This window comes from Cupressus sempervirens, chromosome 3, assembly GCF_028749045.1.
Source record: "Cupressus sempervirens isolate cs-2001-9-10 chromosome 3, ASM2874904v1, whole genome shotgun sequence".
Lineage (NCBI taxonomy): Eukaryota > Viridiplantae > Streptophyta > Pinopsida > Cupressales > Cupressaceae > Cupressus > Cupressus sempervirens.
Window position 1 is genome coordinate 137,261,237 of NC_143120.1, and position 11,661 is coordinate 137,272,897.

At 38.2% G+C, this 11,661-nt stretch overlaps 1 protein-coding gene across 4 annotated transcripts in view; it reads right to left on the bottom strand.

Moving 5' to 3' along the window:
* LOC149565134 (uncharacterized) overlaps positions 1–4,273 on the bottom strand; it is a 40,170-nt gene extending 35,897 nt beyond the window's left edge. For all 4 annotated transcript variants that reach the window (XM_089818682.1, XM_089818680.1, XM_089818681.1 and 1 more), the window contains exons 1-4: positions 3,442–4,273; positions 1,241–1,498; positions 735–977; positions 223–426 (exon numbers count right to left, since the gene is read on the bottom strand). In XM_089818682.1, coding sequence (XP_089674808.1) covers positions 223–426; positions 735–977; positions 1,241–1,498; positions 3,442–3,882 — 1,146 coding nt within the window. In that variant the 5' untranslated portion in view covers positions 3,883–4,273. The remainder of the gene's footprint in view (positions 1–222; positions 427–734; positions 978–1,240; positions 1,499–3,441) is intronic.
* Between the last annotated feature and the right edge of the window lie 7,388 nt (positions 4,274–11,661).

The window sequence follows — 11,661 nt, forward strand, 5'->3', positions numbered from 1 at the left end:
ACATTGAAAGTAATACCCAGATTACGAACATTAAAGAAAATGGAGTTTGGGAATGGAAAGGACACATTAATTCAGAGTGAATGGTAAAACCTTTAATGAACAATATGAATTAAACAGTAGCCAAATTGTCATTGCTTTGGCATCACCGCATAATCATTGTTGCTGAATATAGCAATGACAATTGCAGTAGGAAAAAAATGTGTTTATTCTGCATAAACTTACCTTAGCCTTATGTTTGAGACCGTCAGAGTGACTGGTTTCACACGACTTCAAAGATTTTCTCAGCTTGCTACTGCTGTCTGACTGAGTTTCACATTTTGCAGGTGCATAGAACCCGTGACCAGTTTGTTGCTTCTGTCTTCTAGCCACAATGATCTTTGCTGTCCATGCCTCCCTCCCACTGATCGCTTTTTCATCTAATATCAACTAGGGTAGCGACCAAACAGCAAGTTACACCTCTCAAGTAATCCTGGTGTTATTCAGTTGATGCATGACACACTTGAATATATAATCATGATTAATTTTTAACCACACATTGCAGAAGATGAAGAATACTCAGTTGAAATGGCTCTTTGTATTAAGTGTTAGGAGAATGGAACTTAAAGAATAAAGGATTGAGTCCAAGAAAGCGAGGAGGAACATTTTGGTAAGTGAAGGAAGCCATCATGCTTGCCAAAAGAGATGAATAATCTTAGAAGATGCAACATTAATGAAAATTAAGGGTATTAACTTACTTTGCGTGGATTAGGAAAGAAGCTGAAAACTTGTTGTCGATAAAGTCGAACAAAACTTATAGGATTGCCATCCAGCCAAAGGCTTTCCAAAGAAGGAAGACTTGCAAGCAACTCGATCTCCACAAAATTGGATATCATGTTAAATGATAGATCAAGTCCTTCTAGAGTGAATAAGTTTTCAATCCCGCGCAAGGTTGTCAATGCATTATTTCTAAGAATAAGCTTGTGGATCCCAGAAGTAACCTGCTTCAATGAAAACGATGGTTGTAAAGAGCAGAAGTAATAAAATATAAATGCAAGCCAAAGAAAAGCTCCATGCTTCCCTTGCTACAATGTTCCCTAATTTTGGCACCTCTGAACGTACACAAACAAATAAGATGAATACAGGTATGGAACCAAAGCTGCCAGAAGTCTATATTCTGCTACTACAAGGATATGTTCTGACTGGTGGAAAATATTCAGATTTCCAAAAACCAAAGCAATAAAATAATTTTCATCCAACCCACCTCATTCAATGATGAAATTGTGCGGATATGGTTGAATCCCAGATCTAAATGCTTCAATTTTGTACATTTTCGCAAATTGGCAATTTTGGCAAAGCGGTTTCGACTCAAATCCAGAATTTCAACAACAGGAAGCAATTGCAAAGATTCATCCATGAGAACCATGGTGTTCCCAGCACAAGATACGAAGGACAGTCGAGTCCATACAGGGCAATCCTGTATATCCACAATCCTTCCTGCAAAAATATGCCTGAGGGCATCCTGTAAACAGAAATGAATAATCAAATAAATCAAAATCAGCACTAGCAAGCATAAAAGCCATCCATGAAATCGCACCTCTAGAATGTTGAATACTTTAAAATCCAGAAATCTATGTATTACAGGCCAATGCATAAGATAATCCTAGAAATCAATACCACTTTTCATTATTTTTTTCAAGTTCAGTAAAATCTCCATAATTTGTATTAAACTTGCCAAAAAAATCTAGTAACCCCAAGAAATTTAAGATAACAATTTTTATAAGATCTCGTCAGCTAATGACCACATGTAGAGTTTTATACAAAATGTTCCCATAAAATATGAAGTAGCTGGCAAATCAAAGCATTTTAAATTCTCTGCAAACGAGGCAATTTGGGAAAAAAAACAGCCCATACAAAATTCTTATCGCCCACTAAATGTTTTGACGTGACATAACACTGCATAGTCATAAATCATAAAATTAAGATGGTTCAATGAGCCATCAAGAAATGATGAAGGATTTGAGTCACTAATTTTGAAAAGTAAAGTAAATTGGAATCATCAATCATTAAATTGATAACTACCAAAGGGTTGTGGTATCACTGTAAAAGGATCGCTCATTAATTTTGAAAAATAGAAACATAGCTACATCAGTATTCATCAAGTTGGTTAGGCTCAAATGCCACTACTGCAGTAGGGAAGCCCTTAACACTGAGCCATTTTACGGAAGTTGTACAAAACTGAGTTATGAGCAACATAAGTTGTGGCTTCTTGAAAATGACGTGTACCTGGAAGCACATGACTTCAGTACACAATCTAAAAACATAAGCCTCCAAAAATCAACAATCGATGAATTGCAACATGATTGAATTACAATGAAACTTATAAGAAATATCTTACTGTAGAATTTTAGCAAGTGCAATTTTGAGTTAAGTACTGCAACACACTCCTTGAATTGTAAAGGCCCAAAGAGTCGCAATATAACATCACATAGTTCAATAAAAAGAGCAGTCCAAGCGTGGAGTTTTAAGGTATGGACAAGTGTAGTTGTGTAGCATTGAAAGTGAGGTAATTAGTGTAAAATCTGGTTTCAAATCCCGATAATGCAATAAGTTGGATTACAATTTGAAGAACATGAGAGGCCAGTTATGAAGTCCCGAGTATGAATGCATGGAGTAACGGGGCACTGAAAACAGCGTGCATCCATATGTATGTGAACTAGATTCAAAACCGTGCACTGCAATAAGGGGCCACACAAAATTGAGAACATGTCACAAACGTTGTGAAGTATTGAAATATGAACTACTGTAGCTGTGGAGGATTAAAAATGGGGCACAAGTGTAAGTGTGACCTAAGTTCAAACCTCTACACCACGATAAGATGGCAACATTCAGGAGTAAATATCAAAAAGATTGAAACTTAATGAAAAAAGAATAGGTGAAATTGTTAAGCATTGATATCAGAAATGGGGCACATCCGTAAGCGTGATCTAAATTCAAAACCCCCTACCACAGCAATCGAAAGGATAGTAAAGCAAGGAAATATGAGTTAGTGGACTTGTAGAAGCATTAAACGATGGGACTTATCTATATGCGGGTTGGGAAGTAGGGTGTGGGGTACCGAAAATGGGGTTCGTAGGTCAAAATGTGGCGCCTAACCCTCTGAGATGGGATGGTAATACGAGTAAGAGGAATCGTGGAAGCATTAGAAAAGCAGCATATCTGTTAGCGCGGGAACTAATTTCAAATCCCCAAACCGCGTCACAGCGGCCGAAACCAGGAAAACCTGCCAAGAGGTCTGTTTAGAAATGAATATGGATATGAGGTTGTCGTCTGTTACAATTGATATAGAAGAATAGCAAAAGGTGAGGTTGCGAAGCAGTAAAAAAAGGGTTGATGCATCCACGGGCGATTAACCTTCTGATTAAGGAAAAGAAAAGCCATTCAATTGCAATTGGATGAACTCACCGTAGAATTGTGGCAAATGAGTTTCTCCAAAGTGTGTCGGAGGTCCAAGAGGCCTCTGGCAGCAGAGGTGGAGAGGTCGCATCCCCGGAGTTCCAAAACCCTCAAGCGGGCAAAGAGCGAAAGAGGGAGTGGTGTAGGATCTCTGCAGGGATGCGGCAGAACAGAGACCACCTTGAGAGACGTCAAGAGCAACAGCACACGGCGGAGCTGCTCCAGCGCTCTGTGATCCCCCAAATCCGCAATGTACGCGCGCAGGTAATCGACGGGTGCTCCTGTCCGCAGCCTCTCAAGCTCTTGCAGCGCCTCCAGCCTAGAGTGCACATAATGCAACCCTACCGGATTCAGCTTCAATACCATACTACCATCCAGCAATGACCCAGCATTCTTCTCCACGAATTTCACCAACAGCTCCACATACCGATCGCCTGTCACGATCGCCATTACTCCTCATCTGCTTCTGACTCTGACTCGTCCATTAAATTCACAAATGATCAGATTTTAGATCCAATTCTCCCCGGAGAAGACATTTTTTCCCCAATTCACCGAAAAAGAAGAAGAATTATGTGGGGTTTGCTTTGATTCACGCCAAGTTTTGTAAGAAAGAGAATAGAGATGGGTTATTGAATTAATTCTCTGTGGCGGTGAAGAAGAATAATCTTCAGCAGTTGCAGAGTCGGGGATTTTGTTTTCGAGCGTTTTGACGGGCTATGATTGGGAAGATGATAGGAAGAAAAGGGAGGGAGGAAAAATGACACGTAAGGATGAGGAACTCCTCCTTTGGAGGTTTCTTTGCCTGCGTGTCGCCGCGGGGACTTCGTGGATTTTCCATATTAAATTGGGAAAACGCGCTGTGAGATCATATGTTGCGGTGAAGACCGTTCAAATTTGTTTTTAGCCCGGATGATGATCATTAATGAACTTTAGAAGCAAATATACTCAAATGGTCTTCTTCAATTTGGAAAAACAATTGAACTTTCATTTTCAAATTTATGTACAGTAGGAGAAAATCAAAACTGGTAAAATTTGGAAATAGTTAAACATTCATAACGGGGAAAATTTTAGCAAATGGAATCTTTCTAAATGCCATTGGAAAATGAGTGAAGTATATTGTTAGACATGTTATTCGATTTGGTGGAGGAGGGATGGAATAAGACAAATGTATGGTTACAATCATTGAAAATCTAAAGCAAAAACATTTATTAATTAAGAATAAATAGGTCATATTATAAATATGAGAAAGTTGAGATGTAATAATAATAATAATAAATATATCATACAAGATAATTGTATTTGAAAAGGATATGTTAGATTAAAGCATGTATTTCTAATATTTTAAGTTGAAACATGTGTATTATTGAGTTTATTTTATTTTTTTAAATTTAATATTCTCATAACTAATACAAGTCAATTACTATACAATCTTGTGATAATTCTTCAAGCTATAGCATAATTAGCATTTTACTTATAACTCATATTCTATAAATGAACTAAATACCTCCATTAATTTATCCTATAATTTCCAATCTTAATATCAAATAATTTAAGAGAATATAAATCAACCAACATTTCCCTCATAAATTATAATTTGTGATATTATTATAGTACTACCAAGTCTACTTCATTCCACTATTTAAGTATATTGATAAACTCTTTTTTAATTTGTAAGATGATAAAATAATGTATATAATTGTGTAAATCATTCTCTCATTTGTATAGATGGATTAATATTAAATTGTTTATGTTAGCTAATTATTTAGACTATATCTAGGATGTTCACTAAATAGAAGTATGAGTTTCCTACAAGATTAAGCTTATCACTTTAATTAAAACATATTTTATTATAAAATTTCTTCCAAAATTAAAATTCTCTTGAACTGAGAGTCACTTGTAGTGCAACGATGAATTGACATTGATTACTTTGGGGAAGTCATTAGTTCAAAACCTCGCATTGTCAATATTAAAAAAAAAAAATTAAAAATTTTTTTTTTAAAAACCAATAAGTATGACCTCCAATATTAATAATTTGAAAATTCACACATAATTTAAGTTCTTATTCTTGGTTGTAGCAATTGGACTATGAAACTCTTCCTTTTCGTTGTCGTCTTTATCAAGAATATGGTCATTTGCAGCGGAGATGTCCAAGGAACAAGACTCAGGAATCCCAGTCGTCACAGCCTGTGAGCAATCCTCCTGAGATAGATAAAAGGAAGAGCATTTCTCCTTATGAGGTAGGTGCTTATGATGGCTTTGTTCTAGTTAGGGCTCAAAATCAGAACAGGGGTCAAAAGAGGCCTTTTAAAGAAAGGCATGATGATACCTTTAACAGATTTGAGGTTCTAGATGAGCTCAACCAACAAGAGGTGAACTCGGGTTTGATTAATTAGGATCATGGGCTTGTGGACTTAGCTCAAGACGATCTTGTTATTGATTCTACTATGGATCCACTAGCGGATGAGTGTCAGTAATTGGATGCAGATCAGCAAAGGGAGACTTTCGAGGTGCAGGAACCCTCGATCATTGTTACAACAGCAGGTGTGGATTCTCCATCTATTGGGCAACACATTGGTTCAAGCTTGGCAGTGAAAATTAAGCCTCCTCCCAAACTGGGCATTCTACAGAAAGATATCAAGAAGGTTGAGGCAGAAAAATTTGTTAAACCTAGCCAAAAAAAAGATGTGGAAAATATTAAATTATCTAGTGAAAATTTGGTGGAGTCGGGGGCAGTTAAGCCTCTGGATTCTATTTTTTCATGCCTCTTGAAATGATTGTTCTGTCATGGAATGTGTGGGGCTTGAACAGCGGCCCTAGACAAAAAGCAGTTCATGAGTTAGTCAGAAGGCAAGGTCTTGATGTTGTTTTTTTGCAAGAAACTAAGTTATTTATTGAGAGTATGCAAGGTCTAAAGCCTAGGTTGTGGAGAAGTGGGGAGTGCCAATGCATTGGGGCTCATGGTGCTTCTGAGGGTTTGGCTTGTTTATGGAATCCTCAAAAAATCTAGCCTCTTTGGTGGATTTCCTCTAAATCCTCTATGTCTATGATTGCTACTAGCCTAGAGATAGGGGACGTCATATTATTGTCTAATATTTATGCTCCTAATGATTTCCAGGGTAAACAAGCTTTGTGGTCCCACATTAGGTTGATTCGTAGCATGTTGCCTTTTCATCCTTGGATCTTGGCTAGAGAGTTCAATGCTATTTGTGAGTTGGCTGAGAAGTGGGGTGGTACTGGAAGATTGGAGCCTTCTACACTACTACTTCGAGACAATATCAATACCTTGAATCTTGTGGATATTAAACCTAGCAATGGTTAGTTCACCTGGAACAACCGTCGAAGTGGAGAGTTCTATATTGCAAAAAGGTTAGACCGGTTTCTAGTTTCTTGTTACTAGATTGGAGGGATGTGGTCATCTTGCTCTGAGATCTTGGATTGGAGAGGATCGGACCATTGGCCTATTAAACTTTCTACAGAGTCAACTTGGGTGCTTCGGAAGCCTTCTTTTAGGTTCCAACTTATGTAGCTTTAGGACTCATCTTTGAATGATTTGGTCTCTAATTGGTGGAAGAAAGGTAGACTAGCCTATGGCACCTCAATGTATATCTTTGCTAAGCTTCTTCAATATGTTAAATTTGAGCTCAAATGATGGAATTGTTTGCATTGTGGGAATGTCTTCCATGAAAAGGCAGGAGCCTAGGCTGATCTGAATGATATCTCAAGAAGGATAAAGGAGGAGTGGGTAATAGATGAATTGCTTTAGGACGAGGCTTGAGCTATGAAATTGCTGGAAGAATGGGAATTGCGAGAGGAAATGTATTGGAAATGGAAGGCACAAATTGAGTGGCTTCAAGGAGGGGACAAAAATACAACTTTTTTCTTCAACTCTATGAAAGTTAGGAAACATGGTAACTTTATCTCTGGGTTGGTGAATGATAGGGGAGAGCATCTTTCTTCCTTTTCGGAAATATTTAGGGAGTCAGTGCAATACTTTGAATCTCTCTTTAGAAAGGACTCGCAAAGGGGGTCTCCTGAGGAAGCGCAAGTTCTTTCATGTATCCCCTCTCTTGTGACTAAAGATATGAATTAACAGCTCATGAGGGATATCTCGCTTGAGGAGCTTGACAGGGTTGTTTTTAATATGAAGAAAGGGAAGACACCAGATCGAAACAGTTACCCAATTGAGTTTTTTCAAGATTTTTAGGATATCGTCAAATTTGATCTCATGAATGTGGTTCATGAGTCTCAACAAAATAAGCAGATTTTAAGGGCTCTAAATGCTACTTTTCTTGCTCTTATCCCCAAGAATGAGGGGGTTGATAGGTTGAGCCAATTTCAGCCCATCTCTTTATGCAGTGTTATCTACAAAATTATTTCTAAACTTATTGCAGACAGGTTGAAGAAGGGGCTTGTTGATTTGATCTCCAAGGAGCAAATTGGTTTTATAACTGGTAGGCAAATTCTGGATGGGATTGTTATTACAACTGAGGTCATCCATTCTATGGCCAGATCAAAAGAAAAGGCGATGTTTATCAAACTGGACATGGCCAAGGCTTATGACAAAGTTAGGTGGTCCTTCCTGCGACAGGTTCTTAGTGCTTTTGGCTTTGCAGAAGATTGGATTCAATGGGTTTGGAGTTGTGTAACTTTAGTTTCTTTCTCAATGCTTATTAATGGGAGTCATTCTGAGCTTTTGGGGGCTTCAAAGGGGCTTCAAAGGGAGGCCCTCTCTCCCCTTATTTGTTTATTCTTTTGGCTGAAGGCTTGGGGAGATGGATTAAATGAAATGTGGAGTCTGGTTTTATTCAAGGCTAGAGGTGGGGTGGAGCCTTACCCCTGCAGACTCACTTGCAATTTGTAGATGATATTGCTTTAATGGGGATGGCTACAATAAGGGAAGTATCTAATCTTCAAAGGGTCTTGGATGTGTACCTATTTGCTTTAGGATAGCAAATTAATGAGGGAAAATCTTCCATCTACTTTTTCAATACTTCGAGCCCTATTCAGCAAAGGATTACTCATGCACTTTGAGATTTCAGATCAAGAATCTTCCATTGAAGTATCTTGGCATTCCCATCTCGGTGAGTAGGCTTCTCACGGAGTCTTGGAAAATTATTTTGGAAAATTTTTAGGTGAAAGTTAATCACTGGACTCATCGTTGGTTATCCTCTATTGGTCGTGTCCAGTTGATTAAGTCAGTTGTGCAGGCTTTGCCCATTTATAGATGCATGCTCCAGGTTGCTCCTATGGGCTTTCTTAAGGATCTAAATTCTGTGGTGCGCCAATTTTTATGGGTTGGCTTCTTGGAGACCTCCAAATGGAGTTTGGTTAGATGGGAAGTGGTGTACAATCCGAATCAATATGGGGGACTAGGCTTGAGGCAGTCAGCTTTGACTGGGGAGGCGTTGGCTGCTAAACTTTACTAGCGGTGGTATAATGAGCACGATAAGAGTTGGGTGATGGTTTTTTCTTAGAAGTATCTCCTAGGGATCCCTCATCTTGATATTTCTAGGTAGCCATTTGGGGGGAAAGGATCTGTGATTTGGGATACTCTTAAGAAAGGGGCTAAGCTTATTAAGGATGGATTATTTTGGATCTGCAAGAGAGGGACGGAGGCCCAACTCTGGTTAGATTCTTGGGATGGATATCCCCCAATCACTTCTTAGTTTCCTAACCTTGTGATTCTTTGTTAGCAGTTTCTAGAGGCTGGTTGGTTACAGGTGAGTGACTTTAAGTCCTTTTTCCCCTGTGATCAGATGGAAATGGTTAAATGGAAGTCCCCAGATGAATTGTCAATTGCTAATTTATAGGAGGAATGTGTTGTGCTCCAAAATATCGTTTCTAGTAGAAGATGTTGTTGTCTAAAGGAGAATGATGTGCTTTCCTAGTCTCCCAATCCTAAGGGGACCTACACAGTAGCCTCTGGGTACAATAGGTCGATGTCTCATAAGATGGTTTTGCCTATAATGCAGTGGTGGAAGACGGTCTGGAACAAGCTATCTTGGCCAAAATGTAACTATTTTATTTGGATGTTGGCTTGGAATAAGTGTTTAACTTGGGATAATATTTAGAAGAGAGGAATCCACGACCCTTCTATTTGTGTTATGTGTGGGGCTAATGAGGAGGACTCTACCCATTTATTCTTTCGTTGCTCTTTCACCCTACAACTTTGGCATTTTTGGTGGGGTGTTTGGACAACTCCTTGTGTCCATGCTTCCTCCTTGATTGAGTTTTGGCAGGGGATGGGTTGGCCCCCTTCTATGGCTTCCTTTCTGTAGGAGGTGTGGTTTGTGGGGCCTATGTTCTTATTGTGGCAAATTTGGTTGGAATCGAAGGATTTTTCATGGAGAACACAGACTAGTGCAACAAATTTGGTAGAGGTTATTGGGCATGGTTCAAGAGATAGTGGAGGCTAAGTGTGAAGTGGAATTACCTTTGGGGAAACGAATACAGAGTTGGTGGAGAGATTTGGGCCTTTGGGGTCTTCTTTGGCCTTAACCAGGGCTAAGAGATGGTGTCGTAAGAAGCAAAAAATTGACAGGGTTGGAAAATGGTAGCTTCCCGCCCTATGGGGTCTTGAAGATCAATATTGATGGATCTTCAAGGGGCAATCCGGGTCTAACTGGTATCGGTGAGATTGGTAGAGATTCTCTGAGCTCAGTGATTTTTATCTTTTCGATCTATGATGGAATTCAGATCATTAACCTAGTCAAAGGGTTGGCTATTCTTGCCACTCTTGAGAAAGCTCACGCTTTAGGGTGTAGAAGAATAGTTTGTGAATCTGATTCCCAAGTGTTGATCAACCTGCTTATTGAATAGAAAGTGGCTGATGTTAATTGGCAGTTGGCTAGGATTGTGCAACAAAATTTACAAATTAATTCTTTGATGGAAATGGTGACTTTTGCTCATATTCCAAGGGAGTGGAATGGGGCAGCTGATTGTTTGGCAAAATGGGCTTCCGAGCATGCTGGGGGATGGAGAATTGAGGAATGGGAGTTGGTTCCTCAGGAGCTCTGTCTTAACTTAAGGAGCATTCTTGATGAGGACAAGGTTGAGAATGATGACAGATGATGGTGTTGGCTATTTTATCTTTGTTTGGGGTTGTGCTTTTATTTCTCCTTGGGACCTTAGGTCCTTGATCTCTTTGTATTAGTGCTTTATGATCTTTAATAAAGTTTTTAACCCTTTATTTCTTTTTCTTTTTTTTTAAATCTCTTGAACTTAGTACCAGATTTACAAAATCTTCATTGCACCTTGCTAACATCTTTCTCTTTTAGTAGCAAAAATATCTCCTACTTATCTACATTTTTCCTTTTAAACTCCTTACAAATGCCAAAGAAAGTGCCTATATTCTTTATCAAATAAAAGGTAGTAGAGAGCACATGTGTTGATTTTATAATGTGGGGAATAATATGCCAATAAAAAATCAAGGTCTAAAACATAAGTATTATACATTCTCATATCATTTAATCCCAATAATGTCAATTCTAAGTATCTTTTAAATTAATTGTATCTACCCTGTAGCACATCAAATTTTTTTGGTTGGATTAGAAAGCTCTCATTGGAAATAATACTTGCATAGCAAACATATTATATATACAAAACTTAAAAACCCCTCAAACCCCCTCAAAGAGAAGCCTATTTTACAAAGACATCTCAAAAGGATTAATATAAAACTCCATATACATATAACCACCAAAATATTGACATTCCTTGATCTCATTATTGGAATATGTAGTGTCGTAAAAGAGAGGAAAAAAAACTATTTAACAATTAAAATCTTGTACAGAGACCTTAAAAATTTGTCAAAGAATATTAACATGGTAGCCAAGTGAAAATTATTGCCCCTTTAAATATCCTTGTCTAATATCTTCTAAACACAAATGTAGAGGCCTTAATTTATGATAGAGAATCCAGCTTGACATTTTTACAACCATTTTTTGTCACAGTCTCCTTAGATTGCTTTATAGAGAACTCTTATATTATGGTTTTGAGTCACCAAGTAGAATTTCATCTCATGACACAAATGAAAAGAGCTTATTTTTTCTCTTCTTTTTTATTTGTTGGTCGGTCCCAATCTTAGTACCTATGTGATTTTCTACTTTGTTATAGTGATATAGTCAGTCATTTATGGAGTAAATTCTCTAGTTGTTTCCCTTAGTGCACTGAACAAACAAGAGAAGGTTGGGACAGACATAAGGCGGGGTGAGAAAGGGAGCCAACAAAGTT